Source organism: Petaurus breviceps, unplaced genomic scaffold (assembly GCF_028583685.1).
Source record: "Petaurus breviceps papuanus isolate PSGF00001 unplaced genomic scaffold, PetGlider_PUasm1.0 90779, whole genome shotgun sequence".
Classification (NCBI taxonomy): Eukaryota; Metazoa; Chordata; class Mammalia; order Diprotodontia; family Petauridae; genus Petaurus; species Petaurus breviceps.
In genome coordinates this window covers 334,107-353,935 of record NW_027187344.1, presented here as the reverse complement: position 1 = coordinate 353,935, position 19,829 = coordinate 334,107, and the positions used below count along the sequence as shown (strand labels likewise).

Genomic DNA, 19,829 nt, shown 5'->3' with positions numbered 1-19,829 from the left:
CTCTCTCTCTCTCTCTCTCTCTCTCTCTCTCTCTCTCTCTCTCTCTCTCCTGGATGTGGGTGTGACTCCTTGATCTCTGGCAGCAAAAATGTATTAGGAGATGGTCCCATAGAAATGTGAAGTGTTGCATTGGGACAAAGGCCTTAGGTGCTAATAACCGCCCTTGCTCGGTTATAGCAAATGCCTGAGTAAAAGCAACTTTAAAGGGCTATCATGCTGCATGTGTGCTATCGTTATTATTGTAATGGGAAGCCTGAGGAGCATGGCCAGGGAGAGGGTGGGAGGAACAGTGCTGCAGTTTGTCTTCCTCACCTAAATGCAATCAGGGAGGAAAAAAGCAAAATGTGTCGTCATTGAAACCTTTTGTAGACACACAGATCCAGTTCCAGCACAGCAGCCAAGCACAGGACCCATCTTTTTTTTTTTGGCCACAATAATTGGTCAGGAAACAGTCTTAGAATAGCAGCATATGCTCAAAAGTAAAGAACTGGGCCCTGCCGTTCTGTATCATCAAGTAATTCCAGGAGTAAGCTCAGCATTGGCATGCACCCAGGACTGGCCCCTCATTGGACGAATCCCATTACTTCATTCTAAGTTGTCAGAGAAAAGGGTATCCTCCCCATGAATCAGTCTTTGACTATTGAAATTCCATGACGACTGGTATTCTTCCTGCCCTCCTCATCTTCTGACTTGAAATTCTGCAACTTACTAGCCTTGTTCGCTAAAGAGGTTCCCTCTACATCCCTGATCCCAAAGTGGGTGAGGAGGGGTAGGATATTCCCACTGCCCTTTAGGGAAACCTTTCCCTAACCACTCTTCCCTCCAACCCTGATTCTGGCTAGTTTAACCACATTCCCCAGCTGTGTGTTAGAGAATTAGATTAGAAGTTTCCTCTAATTCCTTTCCCCAAAAGTCTGGATGAGGAAGAAAGGGTAGGGACAGATACCTGGAAGACTAGTCAAAGCTCTGTGGATAGATTGAAGGTGGGGGATGAATTTGATTGACATGTAAAAGAACTGGCAAGCCAAGAGACCGAAATTGGCAGGTATATATGACACAAAGCCCAATGGGAACTATAATATGATGTCCTGACCAGGCAATGAATATGCTTTATGTATGTGTCCCCTACGCGTGTCTTCTCTTCCCACAAATAGTGAATATATTTGTAAGGAGGTTGAGCCACAAAGATTCCAGAGAAGGGATCTCCTCTTCTCCTCCTCTTCCTCTTCCCCTTTCTCTTCTTCCTCTTTTCTTCCATTTCATTAACCATCTTCACTTTTAACTAATTACATCCTCTAGTCCTCTAGATTGTGAGTGAATATGGAACCATCGGGTTTCTTGAACCTGGTATTGCTTTTCTGGTGGTCCATTATAAAAGGGTATGTCCCAAGTGCTACACTCACTTCCTCTTTGGGCCGGAAAAGCACAGAAGCATCCAGACCCTTCTACTTTACCCACTTTAAAAACATGTCTTTCATCTTCCTCCCAACTCTGAAAACTGATCCTCCAAAGGCGCATTCAGAGACAGGATAGTCCTACAGTCCTCTGCCTTGTTCAGACCAAGAGTGAGATTTCGCATTTCCTCCTAGACTTGACATTTTAAGAAGGCCACCGGCAAATTGGAAAGGATTCAGAACAGGGTTAGAGGATGACCATGTCATGCAAGAATTGGTTGAATTCTAGTCAGCAAACATTTATTAAGTGCCTATTGTATGCAAGACATAATGTTAGATACTGGTCGTATCTTCAAGGTGGTACATTCTACTTGTAGCATACAAGATGCTGAAGATGTTCAGCTTAGAGAAGAAAAATCTTAGGGCAGACAAAATCACTATATTCAAGAATCTAAAGGCAATCATAAATTAGGGATTATAGCATTGTCCTGCTTGAGGAGCAATGAGTAGAAATTTCAGCAACTTGAAGTGGGGTTATCTTTTCTCTGAGTTAGAAAACAAGACATCGATGATTATCTGGCAAAGGAGACTGGGAAGTAGTGCTCAGAGGAGTAGAGACCAGCGTCATGAAAGGGCACAGAGGAGGCCCAACTCTCCCACACATACCCCAGCGATGATCTAAAAAGAGCACCATAGGGGCAGCTAGGTGGTGCAGTGAATAGAGCACCAGCCCTGGAGTCAGGAGGACCTGAGTTCAAATTTGACCTCAGATACTTAACACTTACTAGCCGTGTGAGTACTTTTGGGCAAGTCACTTAACCCCAATTGCCCTGCCTTCCCCCCTCCAAAAAAGCAAAAAAAAAAAAATTTAATTTTTAAACTTTAAAAAAATTATCAATTTGAAGAGAAGCATTAGTGATCTCCTGTATCTATGGCCCGTGATTAGGGTGCTGTGAGAAGAGTATAAAAACATAAAGGAAAAGGTAAGGGAAGTGGGCATGTGCGAAGTTCACTTTCATTTGAACTAGACAAAGGAAGCTTAAAAACACAATGTATATGCTTATGTACATAAAGTATTATGTAAATGCAAGCTAATATGATGCTTCAGGTGCCCCAGAAAAATAAACAAAGAAATTACATTATGCTTAAAAGCACTATAGATAATGAAACAACATCAATACTTAATATAATGTGCACTGAATGTCCTAGCATCTAAAACCCCCCCCCCCCAAGGTTAATAAGATTACAAGAAGAAATAAATGGCAAAAGTCAGTTTGAGAACTTCAGTGTACTCTTCTCAAAGACATATTTAACAACAAAGGATAAACAAGAAAAGGACTTTGGAAAAATTAGATAGATCTTTAGTGACTAGTGGATAGCAATAGGAAGGAATTTAAAACTTTCCCTGCTATGCATGGCACTTTTACAATAATTGTCCTTATGCTAGGGCATAAAAAACCTCATAAACAAATACAGAAAAGCAAAAATATTCAAATCATTCTTGACTCAACCACACCACAATAAAAATTATAATTAACAGAGGGCCTTTCATGAAAGGATTCACACTTAAATGATAAACTTAAGTTTGAAGAATTTATGGGTCAAAGAACAAATCACAGAAACAATAAATAATTTCATCAGAGTGAAATACAATAATGAAACAACATACCAAAATTTGAGGGATGTGGCCAACGGAATCTTTTTATGTCACTAAACCTCAGCAAAAGAGAGAAAGAAGAAATAAACAAATTGGATATACAACTAAAAAAAAAACTCCTGAAGTATCAACAAATGAAAAAAAACTTAGTCAAGTCAACACACATGTTTTGTTTATTGACCATGTGCCAGGCACTGTGCTAAGCACTGGGAATACAAATACATACAGAAGGATAGTCTCTGCCCTCAAGGAGCTCATATTCAATCAAGCTGAAAAGCAGCAGGGTAGAGAAGAGATAAAGGTGCCAGGCTAGAGAAAGTCTGGAAGAGTCAGGAGTGCAGCTTAGAAAGGAATGAAGACATAGCTGGCCTGGGTGATCTCCTTAAGATGAAAGTTCTAGAAGGAACCAGCCAAACAGAGAAGAAGGCATAGGGATACTTCCAAGTGTGAAGTCCAGAGGTGGAATGAGCTTCCAGGGTGAAGAAGTTTCTATGGCATGGTAGAAAAAGTGCAGTTCAGAGAGTCAGGAGCACATGGTAGAGAGGAATGAATGAACCAAACATAGAAATTATGTTGCTAGAAAATAGAAATTAGAAAAATTAAAATGAGAAAAATAATAAATAATATTAGATATATTAATATATATTCGATATAATAAATAAATATTAGATAATAAATAGATAAAAATAAAATTTAGAAAAATTTAAAAAATCTAGAAAATAGAAATTCTGAACATAAAAGATGAACAAAACTGAAAGAAAACAATTAAACTGACACAACTGTGCCTTGTTTTTCTAAAGTAAATTTTAGTGATACTTTCAGTTTTTACAAGAGATTGCTTCTCCCCCACCTTCCCCTCCAGTGATGTCCATTGGAGCAAAGAAAAATAACTGATCAAAGCTAACCAACATGGTGACCACACCTCCCAGCATCTGTGCCTGCAATCCACCTCCATAGCTTCTCACATCCCTAACAAAAGTAGAGGTAATTATCTCCTAATCTTCTATAGGGCCAAGACTGGGCACCACAGTTACAAGAGTTTGGCTTGTTTTAATGCTCTGTTTACATTATTGTAGGCATTTTATATAGTGTTTTCTTGGATCTGCTTACTTCAGTGTGCATCACTTCAAATGGAGTCTTCCCATCTCTGAATTTCCACATATTCATTGTTTCTTATGGTGCAAATGTTATTCTGTTTACTTTTTTGTTGTTACTGTTCTTTGTTACCACAAAAAGTCTTTATATAAATATTTTCGGATATATAGGACTTTTCTTTCTGCCTTTGACTTTTTGTGGATATATGTTCGGTAATGGGATCTGTTGGTCAAAGAATATTAACAGATGAGGGACTTTTCTCTCTGCTAGTTTTTCAAAACCATTTCCTTGGTGCAATGTAACAGCAAAAAACCCTCAATAAGTCTGTCTCTTTTCCCTTAGTTGCCACTACTCCCTCCCCTTAGACTCCTCTTCCTCTTTGCCTTCCTCGGCTCAATCCCGTTAAGAGCCCCACCCACCATTATGTAGCATCATTGTGATAATAACAACTCACATTTCTATAATACTCCAAGGTTTACAAAGCACATTAGTAGTTAGTCCAATTATTCCCATTTTGTTGATGAAGAAACTGAGGCCCAGAGAGTGCCATGCTTAAGGTCTCATGGGTGGGAAAGTCTACATTTATCAGGCAAATTTTCAGTCATCATTAGGATATTGTTCATGTTGCTCTGATCCCCTTTCAAAGAAAAGAAGCCAATGGTAACCAGCTCCTGAGTCCCTCTACTGCCGATGCCCCTTCAGGTAAGCTGCTCAAATTGGCAGCAGCTTCTTTTTAATACGCTTTGTCCATGTCCTGCGTGCCAAAATGTCTTATATGTGTCAGCTGCCTTCTGGGTCCAGGAAAGTCACCCCTTTCACTGTACCTTTTCTAATCTCTGTAGACTCCTGGCAGCTTTACTCCGTTCCACTTGTATCACCATTTTTCTGGATCCTTTTTAATGCTAGTACCTCCCTTCTCTTGATTAATCTGTCCTCAGAGCTCTTTGAGAGCAAGGTCTGTCTTTTGTCCTTCTTTGTATTCACAGTGCTCAGAACACCGTCTGACACGCAGTAGGCGATCGGCAATGCTTACTGACTGACTGACATGCTATGAGGATCCTCTATGCTCATTATATCCCCATGGTGATTATCCAGTGGCTCCATACATTCATACACTGTTAATAGACAAGTTTTACTTTTAAAATGCATACAGCCCTTCCAATGCAGCCCCTCCGAAGCTCTTTGGCACCCCTTTTTGCATTTCTGTGTCTGACCCCCAGAGCTGTAACTAGCATGGTCAATCAAACCTTTGCCCCAAGTACCAACATGTAAGGGAATGTGCTTCCTCCCACCTGGCAGAACACCAGTTTGCCAGTCTGTTCTTGACCAGCCCCTGTGCAGATACCCCCATCCCCAGGTTCACATAACTGTCAACTCCATCTTCTGGGGCCCACATTCCCACCTGGATGGGTTTTCCCTATGATGTGGCCTGACCTAGGGCCTGTACCACACAGATTGTGGAGTGGGGGGAAGGAGGAAAATCATATGGGCCCCTTGAACCACACTTAGTAAACTTAGCCAGCTCTAGCCATCAGTACCTATGCATCCTATGCCCTCCCTTCCCATGGTGCCCTGTAGATTCATCCTTTATTGTAGCGGCCATCCCCTCACACCTTCTTCTCCTGCTACTCATTACCAGGAGTAGCTTTTTCTCCTGAAGACACCACATCTCTTGGTGCCATCTTCAAGGCCAGATACTCCTTCTCTCTTGCCACTAGATAACCAAGGACCAAGAAGAAAAGATGCCCTTGTCTTTGTTCTCCACCCTTATTTTCTGACTCTTCCTCTGCCATTGTCACTGGGCAATCACTTTTCCCACCTTTACACTCTTTCTTTAAAGTTCATTGTATCCTATCTAGACCCTTTTGCTGCCATTTAGGGACCACATGCTTACTCTCTCCCACTCTCAATAAGTTCAGTACCTGGCTCAGGGGAATTCTCTTCCCTTCCCTTCCAACATCTTGGCTTTCTGTGTCTTCAGCTTACTTACCTCCCATGACCTCTGTCTCCAGGTTACGCTACCCATGCACAGGAATCATAACATCCTAGACCCCATTCCTTTAAGTGAATATGTCCCAGAAGCCAGAATTCTTAGTTATGGTTCCGCTGATACATACCATTCTTCAAGTATCTTTGACAGTATCTGTCTCAGGTTTCCTTGTCTGCAAAATGGGAGGACAGGTTGGTTAGATTTTTCTCTATGGTCCTTTATCACTCTAAATTCTTACACCTCTATGATCTTTGAGGAATGGACAGTATAATGAAGGACTTGAAATTCCTCATACTTGCCCACAGGTGGTTTGTCCAGCTTCTGTTTGGCTCTCTCCAGTAGCAGTGAGTATTTTCCAGAAAATCATCTGCCCCACCATGTCAGACTATGAAAATGATGAGGAGTGTTGGAATATGCTCGAGGGCTTTCGAGTGAAGCTTATCTCCGTCATCGACCCTTCTAGGATTACACCATACCTCCGACAGTGTAAGGTCATTAACCTAGATGATGAGGAACAAGTTCTCAATGATCCCAACCTGGTCATTCGAAAAAGGAAAGTAGGTCAGTATTGTCCTCCTTCTCTAACCAAATCCACCCACCCCCATTCCATCTTGTGACCATTGGCACAGACCAGCTGTGCCAAGCAACAGCTTCCCCTGAAAATCTAATACACATATATAGACATGTGGCCATGAAGCATTCCTGGAAGATAACTGACATACTGTGGGTTTCAAGTACCCAGACCTGGACAGTTTCTAGTCCAAACCAAGCATCTCAGAATACAGCTCAGCCCTGTCCAAGGGAAACATGTTTTAGGAAAATTGTCTCTGGTTTTACCTCTAATTCTCTTTGTTTTTTAGGTGTTCTTTTGGACATCCTCCAAAGGACTGGTCACAAGGGGTATGTGGCCTTCCTGGAGAGTCTAGAACTTTATTACCCACAGCTATATAAGAAGGTCACTGGGAAGGAGCCCACTAGGGTCTTCTCTATGATAATAGGTAAGATTGGTTCAGACAGTAAGGAGAACTGGCTCAGCAAATAATCTAAACTCTCAGGGTTTCAATTTCTCACTTTGTAAAATGGAAATTATAATGCCTGCCTACCTCCCATCATGTGAGTTAATGGAGGTAAAAACATTCTGAGATGTTAAAAGTTCTATAAAAGCATACGTGATTGGTACTTTTAACTGATGTTCATTTGTCCATGCTAATGAAAGAGTCTGAAGATATGAATAATCCAGGGAGTGTTCTACAAAGTGATGTTATACTTTAGGGCGTTTACATGGCGGGATGGGGTGGGGGCAGGCCATGCTTAGCAGCCGTTTAGAAAGTTGATCAAATGGACAAGAGTTCCATTCTCAACCATATCATCCCAAGCCCTCCTTGCTTGAGTTTTCTCATCTTCAAAATGTACCTAAATTTCTTGGACTTTGCCTTGGGCAGGGGCATTAGGAAGATGGATGCTGCCTCACATAAGAATCTTGAGTCCTTTTTTTTTAATGAACAAAAATTGGTAATGTTAATAGCTCCCATTTCTCTCATTCTTTAAGATTTATAAAGCACTTTTCTTTCTTTAAAAAATTCATTCAAAAAATTTTGAGTTTCAAATTCTTTCCCTGCCACCTTTCCTCCACTCATTGAGTAGGCAAACAATATGATACCCACTATACATATGAAATCATGCAAAACACATTTCCATGTTTGCCATGTTAAAGCAACAACTTTTTCTTACAACAACTATGTAAGGCAGGTAGACCCGGAGTAATAACATCCCCATTTTTAAGATGAAGAAATTGTAGTTCAAAGAGGTTTGGATGCCCATATTCATGTAGCTAATCATTTTTAGGGCTGAGATTTGAACTTGGGTCTTCCGATCATTAAACTAATACTGCAATTTCAGTGCTCTGAGCATATTGGAAAAGGGTAATGATATATACTTACTAACTCAAATCCTACAGATTATCATGCAGGACCTTGGTTTTCCCATCTCTGAAATGAACAGTATAGCCATTGAAAGTGTTAAATCACTAATCTGCATGAGGTCCACTTGTTCTTGGTGGATCTCCTAGGAAGATCTGAAAGCTGGCATATTTGTGATTTTCTGTGAGGGAGGAGATGGAGTCAAAATGACCTTTATTCTTGAACCTTCTGCCTGGCCTCCTGAGGAGGGTGTTGTGCCCTTGTTTTCTCTGAAGCTTACAAAGTTATCCACAATGGGTACATATGTGAGCCTCTGTTGATAGAAAAATGGGGGATAGAGTGGGGTGGGAAGATGGGCTTGGGTCAAGAGGGACATAACTGTGTGTTTGAAAATCCCTGTGGTTGGACAGATGCTTCCGGGGAGTCAGGCCTGACACAGTTGCTCATGAATGAAGTCATGAAGCTGCAGAAGAAGGTGCAAGACCTGAACGTGATATTGAGTGCCAAGGATGACTATATCAAGGAAATGCGGGTGAAGGACAGCATGCTGCGTAAGCACCAGGAACGGGTGCAGAAGATGAAGGACGAGTGTGAGGCCTCTAGCCGAGAGCTCAAGAGGTGCAAGGATGAGAACTATGACTTGGCCATGCTCTATGCCAGGCAGAGTGAGGAAAAAAACGCGGCACTCATGAGGAACCGTGACCTTCAGCTCGAGGTGCACCCATCTCCTGTCCCCTGCATGTTGTGGCTGTCTCTGGGGTTGGATTTGTCTGTCTCTAGGTCTCCCTCTGGCTCAGGATCTGGCTCTGACTCCATGTCTCTCAATGTCAGTCCTTCCGTTTCTGTTTGTCTAACTCTGGGTTGGGGTTTATTTCTGCCTCTGGGCCTAGATCAGTTTCTGTGCCCATCTCTGGGTCTGTTTTTGGATCTGTGTCTCTCTGGGTCTATCTATCTTTTTGTCTGCTCCTAAATCTAGATGAATTTATCGGTGTCTATATCTCAGTTTCTGAGTCTCTCTTGACTTAATGTGTATGTGTTTGTAAATCTCCCATTTTTCCTAGCTGTCAGGGTGGTCTACAGCAGGGGTTTTGACTCTCTCTGACACTTTGAAAGTAGAGTAGCTCCCTAGCCAATGGGTAACTCTAATTCCAGCTGTGTCATTGACATGCTGTCATCAAATAGCCTTCCAAGCCTAGCAGAGGCACCATGGCGATTGTTTCTGGGTAAAAGCCAAGGTGGGAGCAGAGGTAACAATTTGCAAGTTGAGCAAGGGTCTTTTCTCCTTTGACTTCTCAGGGATCAGAGGCAAAACTAGCAAAAAAAAAAAATGGAGTGTCCTGGAGGGTATGGGAGGAATTTGATGGGGGTGAATGATCCTCTTGCAGATAGACCGACTAAGGCATAACCTGATGAAGGCTGAGGATGACTGCAAGGTAGAGAGGAAGCACACAATGAAACTCAGGCATGCTATGGAGCAGAGGCCAAGTCAGGAGGTTATGTGGGAGATCCAGCAGGAGAAGGACCTTCTTCAAGCAAAGATTCAAGAACTGGAGAGCTCCATGAGGGTAGGTCAGCCACCTGGCACCAAGGGCTTGGGGCTTATTCTGAGGAGAATTAGGAGGATGCCTTGGGGGTGCCTTGGGGGCTGGGGAAATGATCTTCAAGGCAGAGGGAATATTCCTATGTACAAAATACTACTAGCAGCTCTTTTTGTGGTGACAAGGAATTGGAAATTGAGGGAGTGGTAATCCATTGACGGATGGCTGAACAATTTTTGATTTCTGAATATGATGGAATACTCTTGTGCTATAAGAAACGATGAAGGGGATGGTTTTAGAGAAGTTTGTTGGGTTTTTTTTTTTTTTTTTGCTTTTTGGAGGGGGGAAGGTAGGTATGGAGTTAAATGACTTGCCCAAGGTCATACGGCTAGTTTTTGTGTTGTGTTTGAGGTCAGATTTGAACTCAGGTCCTCCTGACTCCAGGGTCGGTGCTCTATTCACTGTGCCACCTAGCTGCTCCAAAGAAGTTTGAAAAGACTTGTATGAACTGATGCAAAAAGTGAGCAGAACTGGAACCATTTATACAATAACAACAATATGTAAAAATATTGTAAAAAAAAAAAAAGACAAACAATTCTGTCTTTACAAAGACAGATTTAGGAATACTGATCAACATGACTAACCATAATTCCAAAGGACTCATCTTGAAAACATGTCATTCACCTCCCGATAGAGCACAGACATATTTTTCTGGACATGGCCAATGGGGCAATTTGTTTTGCTTGACTGTGTATTTTTGGAACATTTGGAATATTTTTCTTGCTTTCTCAGTTTTGGTAATGGTTGTGGGGAAGATAGAACAGAAAGAATAAAGATCTAAAAATGAAATAAAATTAAATTTTTAAAAAGGCAGAAGGAATATTACAGGTTTGCAATCCCCTGAAATCTCTAAGACCCATTTCACAAATAGGTTAACCAGATCACAAGCCTCCTAAGGGTAGGACCCATATCTTATATGTCTTTGTATTTCCCACACTTCCCTGACAATGTTAACAATAGTCATTATTATTATTATATCTTATTTCAGTGTCAAAGATTTTTTATTTCATGACCCTAACCCTAGCTCCCCACAGTCCCCACCTGCTAATGTAATTCATAGCTTCTCTGTGACTTTGAAGATGTTTTTAGAGTTCTTAAAACTCCTTTCCCTCCCCCACCCCCCAAGCCTCACCAGTTTCACACAAGCTGCCAGAACTTGCATTCTTCTCAGGATGGACTTAAATAGAGAAATAATAAAAATGGTATTAACTTACTGACTCACATTTTGGTGACACTTTAAAGTTAGCAAAGCATTTTCCTCAAATCCCTGTCAGGTAGATAGTGCAAGTATTATTAGCCCCATTTTTTACAGATGAGGAAAGTGAAACTCAGAAATGTGATGTGATTTGCCCAGGTGGATATAGGGAGGTATTTTTAAGTGGCAGACCTATCAACTTGTTTTGGGATCAAGCAGCATGATTCAGTAGGAGTACTGATAAGGTCAGAGGACCTGGGTTCAAATCATGGCTCTGCCACTTACTACCTGTATGACCATAGATAAGTCATTTAATCTCTATGGACCTCAGTTTCCTTCTCTGTAAAATGGCTTGGATTGGGCCAATATTCCTTCTGCCTCCAAATCTAAGATCCTTGATTCTTATGACCTGAATTCATTTCCTAGCTTGACTGTTATCTATATGACCTCAGACAAGTCAATTTGCCTTCTCTCTGTCTCAGTCTTCTCATCTCTTCTCATCTATAAAATGGGGATACTAATATTTATACTATTTACATCAAAGGGTTTGTTGAAATGCAAATGTTTATGATTATGATTATTAAGCTGTTATCTCCCTGCTGGCCCCCATATCATTCAGGAACGAAGGCGGGACAAGAATAATACTTATATCCAGATTCTGGAGGAAGATTGGAGGCAGACTCTGAAGGATCACCAGGAAAAGGAAAACACAATTTTCCATCTACGAAAGGAGCTGCGGCAAGCTGAGGCTCTTCGGAACAAGGTGGGCTGACTGAGGTCTTGGAGGATAAGGCTACATCCTCCTCAGAGCAGGCCACTTATCCCGAAACTAGCCAGCTCAGAGATCAGCTGTGGTGACTTTGGACACGGACACCTAATTGCTCAGAGGGCAGTGTTCTGGCCAGTCCTGGGGTCACTCAGAGAGTCAGTGCCTCCTGAGAACCTTGGAGCCTTCTCAGGTGGGAGCTTGGCCCCAGAAAGGGGAGGAAAGGCTGGAGGTTAAAGAGACAAATTTAGAATTGATATAAGGAAAAACTTCTTAAAAGACAGAGGCATCCAGCTCCCCATCAGCAACCCAGGGAGGACATTCTCTCTTATGGAAGGGTTTTGAGTGGAGACTTGAGGAGTGTTTGTTAGGAATTATTGTAGGGAAGAGGCTTTTGAGTGTTGATTGAATTAGATGATCTGTGAGATTCCTTCTGACTCTGAGGTTCTATAAGGAGCTATACCTTGGGGAGAGAGGGAAGTGCCTGGAGAAGAGATGGGTTCTATGTCACAGCTTCACCCTCTCCTGAGGAGGAGGGAGGGAGCTCCGGCCAGTTCCTCTCTGTCCTTTTTTATTGATTCACATCGCATCAATTGCATGTGCCTGACCTATTCAAGTCTAACTCATTAGTTTACTTTACCAGCAGTCAGGGAAGAAAAGGCAAAATAATAAAATAATTTTTATTTGAGTGTATTTAAATATAATAGAATTCATCAAAGAAATATAAATATGTAATAGTATATTTAACATATTACATGTTAATACACTTAATATGTTATATATTTAATAAAATATAAATGTAAAACATAAAATCATTTATATTTGAATTTAAATATAATAGAATGCATTAAGTAAATATAAACATGTAAATATCTAGTAATATATTTACTATATTATATGTTTAATATATCTAATAATATTTAATATATTATTATATTTAATAAAACATGAAATAATTTATATTTGTGTATATTTAAATAAAATAGAATTCATCAAGTAAATATAAATACCTAATATATCTATGTTTAATATAGTTAGTAATATGTGATAGTATTATATATTTAATACTGTTTAATAAAAATATAACATATATTATGTTATATATTAATATAATATAAAAATGTAAAATAATTTATGTTGGCTCTTTTAACTCTTCAAAGCACTTTTATACCCATTATTTGTCTTTTTTCTCATAAAATTCATTTCTTCATATTTTTTTCCTGTCTTTAAGCTCTCTTTTCTTCTTCCTTCCCCCTCACTCCTCATGTACTCCTTCACACTGAAGTATAAGGGACTGACTATATGACCTTTTCCAGGGGATTTGCATCTTAGGAGTCAGAAGAGGGCAGTACTGAATGCCCATGGAATGAAGTATTAATGGGGGCTTCAGGCATTGGGACAGGTTGAAGTAGGGAGATCCTTGTGGGTATAGGGCCTTCCTCGGATGCCTGGAATCACTAAGCAGTAGGTGATGGTGGCTGCCTCCTCCAGCTATGTGTAAGGTCCTCTTCTTACACACCAAGCTCATTTTCAGTTTCATTCCCCCCTGCTCCCACACCCTCCTTTTCCTGTTCTTACTTCCTATTTTCCCTTCCTTAATCTGATCTGTCACGCTACTTCTAGGAATGATGCCACCTACCTTCTTACTGAATTGTTGGGGTGGGCTCGAGGGGTGAGGAAGAGGGAAAAGCTTGGTTCAGATGATCCTTCCTTGCCCTGTGCTCAGAGGAGTGGGGGGAAGAGATTGGGCCAGAAGCTCACCGACTCCAGTGACTTCCCTTTTCTCCTTAGAGCATAGAAGAGAAGGAAATGTTTGAGCTGCAGGGCATGGCCCTGCGCAAGGACTCCAAGATGTACAAAGAACGTATTGAAGCTATCTTGCAGCAGATGGAGGAAGTAGCTATAGAAAGGGACCAGGTATGTGCGGGCAGTCCACCCAAGCGCTTGGCAGCCAACACCTGAGAGTGCAGGCAGAAGAAATGAAGTCGGTATGCCCAGACACCTGCACGACCTCCTCAGAGAAATGCCAGTGGGAGGTTAAGCTGATTTCTCAGTGAGACGAGGGAGGCACATGGTCTCCTTTGCAAGAGCTCCCCATCTCTGGCAGGGTTTAGGGGGTTCTCCCAGGCAGAGTGGAGGCAGTGGTATTGTGCCGGGTTCCTACTCTCCCTCTCCAACCTGCAGCCTTCAATGTGCAGAGGCCTTTAACCTCCGGGAGGGTTATGTAGTGAAAGGGGAAGGGAGGCCCTGGGTCTGAATCCCGGGCAAGTTGGTTTCCTCGTGTGTGACATGCAGCAGTTGGAGGATGAGATGACCTCTGAGGTTCCTTCCAGCTCCCATTCCATGATTCTATAACTTTTCTCATCTGTCTGAGATTGGGAAAATGTCCTGATTCACGAGAGAGGGAATGAGGGGCAATCAAAATGACAATGAATGTTGTTGGAGGGGACCAGAGTTTTGGTATCATTCAGGCCTTGTAGCCTTGGGAAAGACATTCCCCCTTCTTCTGGTCTAGTTTTCCCATGTGTATGATAAAGAAGCTAAAGTTATTGGCCTTCTTTCCATCTCTTATATACTATATCTGTTTTAGAAAAAAAGGTATTTTCATAATAGATCTAAAGCTAGAAGAAACCTCAGAAGACATGTAGTTCAACTCCCTCATTTTATATGTGGAGAAACTGAGGACAAGGGAGGTTGTGACATGTTCAGGGTCACATAGCCATAAGGGCCAGAGGCAGGATTAGGACCTTGGTTCTAGGTCCCTTGAACTAATGTTCTTTCTGCACCACCTCCCATATAATGAACCCTGCTATTTGACCACAGCCAGCTAGGTGGCACAGTGGATAGAGCACCAGGCCTGGAGTCAGGAAGACTCCTCTTCATGAGTTCAAATCTGGCCTTAGACACTTACTAGCTGTGTGACCCTGGGCAAGTCACTTAACCCTGTTTGCCTCAGTCTCTTCATCTGTAAAATGAGTTTGAGAAGTAAATGGCAAATCACTCCAGTGTCTTTGCCAAGAAAACCTCAAAAGGGGTCAAGAAGAGTCTGATACAACTGAAACAACAAGAAAATTTGGCCACGATTCTATCACTAGGGAAGACAGTCCCTGATGTCCATCTCTGTGCTTGCATCCCACAGTCTTTATCAGGATACGTTTGGGCAGCTACTGTACCTCCCATGGGATTAAAGACTATATTCTGGGCACTGGGGTACTAGGACATCTCTTCCTGAGGGGCTGAGACCCAGCTTCTGTTTCTGTGGCTCTTCCCCCTCCACCCAGGCCATCATGACAAGGGAGGAGTTCCACCTGCAGTATTCGAATAGTCTGAAGGAAAAGGATGAGCTCCGGAAGCAGATCCGGGAGCTGGGTGAAAAGTATGATGAGCTGCAGTTACAGCTATTTAAGAAAGAGGGGCAGTTGCTGTCTATGGAGAGCAAGCTAAAGCAGCTACAGTCGGAGGCACCTATTCTGGTATGTTTTACTGGGGAATTGTTACAGTCAGGACTCTCCTCCCTCTGGCCCTGGTGGATAGAGTTATCTTTTTTTTTTTTTGGAGGGGGGAGGGCAGGGCAATTGGGGTTAAGTGATTTGTCCAAGGTCACATGGCTAGTTTTGTGTTAAGTGTCTGAGGCCAAATTTGAACTCAGGTCCTCCTGACTCCAGGGCTGGTGCTCTATTCACTGTGCCACCTAGCTGCCCCTAGTTATGGTCTTTTCTGAAGACCACGGAGTGGGCTCAGTTACCTCATGATTTCCCTCAAGCCTAGGATTTTCTTACCTCTGTGATCTGCTTTTTATCAGTCAGTCACGACTGAGGGCACTTCTTCAAGAATCAGGGGATCTGGGTACTAGTTCTGGCTCCACTATTAACTCACCTATGACCTTGGCAAGCCACTGCCCTTCAGGGGGCCTCAGTTTCCCCATCTATAAAATGGAGAGATTGGACGAGTTCATTGTATAACTAATGTTCTAAGACTCTTTGACACAAAGGGAGTAGTAACTTGCCTTTGTGTTCCAAGCCCCATCATGCTATCTACCGTCCTAAGCCAATTCTCTTCTCTACCACCCCGTACTTACACACTGAATAAATATCCAGGAGGGATAATGCCATGACAAATTTTCTCTTTTCTTGTGACCCAGAGTTCGGACTTAGATGACAGCTCGCCCAGGAATTCTCAGGAGGTGAGTGTCATCGTTAGTTTGATTCTGAGTATTACCCTTTCCTTCCTCACCAGACTCATAACTTTGCCTAGACCAGGAACTAGTTGGGAGCCACCTTTCCCCTTCCTCATTGCTGGGGTCAGGCTCTAAAGAGATTTATTGATGAATTATCCAGTGTCTAATTATTGGCCCATAAGGGAAAGGCAATGGCCACCATATAAAAAGCAGGGACTTTAGAGTCAGAAGTCTGGTCTCAACTCTGCCATCTGACAGCTGTGAGGCCTTGGGTAAATCACTCTACTTTGGAGATTCCATTCCTTCTTCACAATAATAGTGCATTTCTGTAGTGCTTTAAGGTTTACAAAGTCTGCCCTGTGAAGTAGGTAGTATAAATATTATTATTTCCATTTTGCAAATGAGGAAATTGAGGATTAGAGAGGTGAAATGTCTTCTCCTTGATCACACAGCTCAAAATTCAGTTTGATTTTACGAAGATTTAAGGGTCTATTGTTTATAAGGCACCATTATAAATGTCAAAGTCAGAATTAGAACCCATTTTTCTGCTGGCTCCAAGTTTAAAGCTCTCTCCATTATCCATAAGCTTCAGTACTCTTTGCTTCCTGGGGATGTTGGGGGAATTGAGGAAGGTGATAGGAGAAAGCACTTTTCAAAGCAAAAAGTACTATACCAGTGGGAAATTTGGAGGTCGGGGCCAGGCTGGTAGAAATGACAAGCTGCTGCTGAATTCATAACCCAAAGAGGCTATGATTCAGTCACAGGCACAAAAAAAGAAAAGCTCCCTATCATGATGGTCCATTGGATGCCAAGGGTGAGGGGAGTGAGGGAGAAGGAAGGGAATTTAGGACTGTCCAAAAAGGTCTATGAGATAAAAGGAGAAGTGAGGGGCCAGTAGGCCCTTATTTCCCTCTTGGTACACCTCTTTCACATTCCTGGGGGGGGTCTCAAATGCATCACATTTTGGGGGGTCTCAAATGCATCAGTAGGCTTGGTGGGAGGCATACCTTGGAGAGAGTCTGAAAGAGGACAAAGTTGGTGTAAATGATTGAAACTCAGTTTGAGGTTATGGGTGAGGGCCACTATTGAAGTCTAAACTAGGCTGTTTGTCTCTTTCTCAAAGTTAACTCTTCCCAGGGACCTGGAGGAGGATGCACAACTTTCCAACAAAAGTGAGCCTGTCTCTGCACTTCAGCGCCCCAGCAGTGTGGTACAGTGGAAAGGGTACTAACTCTGTAGTCGGAGGACTTGGGTGTTCAAATCCCACTCTGATGCCCACTACCTGTTTGTCTTTGGGCAAGTAACTCAATCCCCTTGGGACTCAGTTTCTTTAATGAGTGAAATGAGAGAGTTGGACTAACTGATCTCTGTCTAGGGTCTCTTTCACCTTAAATCCTGTGGTCGTCCTTTGTCATTAAGCAACCACCTTGGGAGACTCTGGGAGAGCCACTTATGCATAGGTAGAATTAGTAAGGTGGTATGAACTGAGAGGACCTAGGACTCCCTTTCTTTTCATCCCCCTACCAGCCTGTCACTGATGCCTAAAATACCACCAGTAGAGCCACTTGTTAAGTTAAGGGTTAAGACATTGAAAGCCTGGTTCAATTGCAATTAATTACCCCAGGAGGGAGAACTTGTTAAGTCATGACTATCAGTAACTTTCACTTTTAGTATGGTTTTTGTCACACTCTTTCCATCCTGGCAGCAACTGGGGGTGGTGGTGGTGGGAAGTAGCAAAGGCCTGTGAAGCAATTTCCCCCATTTCACATATCTGTCCATGTGTGACATCAATTCTGATTTCTAAACAGAGAAGAGTTCAAAGGGGAACCATTTACACTCCCCCCAACATGCAGAGTGAAGGTGTCAAAAGGAGAACCTCCCATTTGGAAGATATCTGACTGATCAGCTGTTACTCAGCTGTGTCTGGGAGAGGAACTGAGTTTCACTCCTTCCTACCACAGCTGGACTGTTCTGGTCAGAGCAAGAGGGTTTGAGGAAGAATGGAAGCAGCCACAGAGTTGACCAGCACAGCCTGGGAGACTTGGGTCCTAGGGGAGGAGGAAATAGCATCTTTGGCCTGGAGGAATATTTCTTCTGAGGGTAGCTTGTTGTTTGGCAGGGCTCTGAGAAGTCTGCAGATCTGAGCCCCAGGGGTCATGGTCTAGGGAAGGCAGTTTGTGGTGTGGACTTCTCAGTCCTTCCAGCATGTACAACTCCTTCCAAAACATGATCTCCTGCTGGGAGAACATATTCTGTAAGGGAACCTAGGGAAAGAGCGGCCAGGATCACAATCTCAGAGACTCATCTAATGCTATAGATCTGGATGTTCATGCCACCCCTTCCCCAGGAAGTGGTCACCTGGCCACTGAGAATCGACAGAGATGGGAAGAAGCCCCTTTCACTTTAGGGCAGCTCTCATTGTTAGAATGTTTTTCTTGACATTTAGTGTAAGGCAACCATGATGTTCCTTGTTCTGTTCTCTAGGGCTGAGGGGAACAAGTCTAATTGCTCTTCCAAATGATGGGCTTTTCATACGTAAAAGGAGTGATTATGTCCCTTCTTGAGTCTTCTTGGGGCAAAACAGCCCTAGTTCCCTCCACTAGTCCTCAGAGAGCATGATCTTCAGGTGTTTCTGCACAGGCTACCCCTTATACTTAAATGAACTCCTCACCTCCACTCCTTGAAACTCCTAGCTCCCATCAGAGCACAGCTCAGGTATCACCTCCTACATGAAACCTTCCTTGATATTCCCAGTTACTAGTGCCTTCCAAAATTATTTGTATTTATGTCTGTTTTGTGTGTATATATTGTCATATAGTCCACCTCCCACAGGCTGTAAGCTCCCCTCAGGCAGGGATTGAGTTCTTTTTGTCTTTGTATCCAGAGCCTAGGATTGCCTGGCTCATAATAGGTGCTTAATATATGTTTATTAAATTGATTGATTGGTTAATCTCTAGTTTCCTCACCACTTTGTTCATCTTCCTGATGAGAAAATTTATTAACATCTTTATTAAGGGTATAGCAACCAATAGGGAACAGACCAATGTGTTATCAGAAAATGACTCTCTAAAGAGGGTTGAATTATGTCCAATTCATTCCAATTCAAAAGGCATTCAATAAATGCCTACTGTGTGCAAGGGACCATATGTGCTGGGAATACAAAGATGAAAAATGAAATAGGCTCTGCCTTCAAAGAGCACCTATTCTACTCTGGGCTGTGGGGTTGGGGTGGAGAGGAAACAACTTATACAGAACTAAGTAAAGATAAGGCTATTTGAGGAGGCCGAGGACACTAACAGGGGAGCGGAGCTAAGCCTTGAGGGAAGCTGGGCATTCTTGGGGCAGAAATGAGGTACTCAGTGCATTCTAGGCATGGGGAACAACAGCCTGGAAAGGGGAATAGCTAGCATTCCAGTTTACTGAAATGAAGAAAGTATTTTGGGGAATAGGATGTCAGGGAAGGCAAATTGGAGCCAGATCGTAGTCTGTAAATGAACAGACACAGATTCTGTATTTTGTCCTAGAGGAAATAGGGAACCGCTAGAGCTCTTTGAGCAAAAAGTAGACATGCTTAGACTTAAAATATTTTGGCATGTGTGTAGGGGATGAATTAGAAAAAGGAGGAGACTAACTAGAAGAAAGGAGGGTGTTTCACTAGCTCAGGCAAAAGGTGGTGAGGTCTTGCACGACAGAGTGATGGTCATGTGAGTGGAAAGGAGGAGATGTATGCCATGGATGTCATAGAGGTAAAATCAACACTACTTGATTGGATTCAACTAGTTGAATATGAGGACTAAGGGAGAGTATAAAGCTGAGGATTATTTCCAAGTTGTGAACCTAAGTACCTAGAAAGATAATGTATGTAATCAAATAGGCACATTTAGAATTGGGTATGTTTAAGAAGGAAGACAGTGAATTCTCTTTTTGAGTTAGATGCCTGTGGACAGAAACTTTAGTAGGGTGGGGGTAGCCAGTGCTTTTCCCCAGACAACCAAAATTTAGGTTATACTGAAAATATATGAACTCTTTCAGTAAGTA

General features: G+C 42.4%; 1 protein-coding gene across 4 annotated transcripts in view; it reads left to right on the top strand.

The window, feature by feature from the left end:
- The window catches only part of CARD9 (caspase recruitment domain family member 9), a 31,748-nt gene that overhangs the window by 6,524 nt on the left and 5,395 nt on the right, over positions 1-19,829 (top strand). For 2 of the 4 annotated variants that reach the window (XM_069069190.1, XM_069069192.1), the window contains 9 exons: positions 6,442-6,697; positions 6,997-7,134; positions 8,466-8,770; positions 9,441-9,620; positions 11,468-11,611; positions 13,406-13,531; positions 14,896-15,087; positions 15,756-15,797; positions 16,915-16,963. In XM_069069190.1, the coding sequence (XP_068925291.1) occupies positions 6,514-6,697; positions 6,997-7,134; positions 8,466-8,770; positions 9,441-9,620; positions 11,468-11,611; positions 13,406-13,531; positions 14,896-15,087; positions 15,756-15,797; positions 16,915-16,963 (1,360 nt within the window). In that variant the 5' untranslated portion in view covers positions 6,442-6,513. Of the gene's footprint in view, positions 1-3,913; positions 4,036-6,441; positions 6,698-6,996; positions 7,135-8,465; positions 8,771-9,440; positions 9,621-11,467; positions 11,612-13,405; positions 13,532-14,895; positions 15,088-15,755; positions 15,798-16,914; positions 16,964-19,829 lie in introns of all 4 variants that reach the window. The other 2 variants (XM_069069191.1, XM_069069193.1) reach the window with 2 other exon arrangements.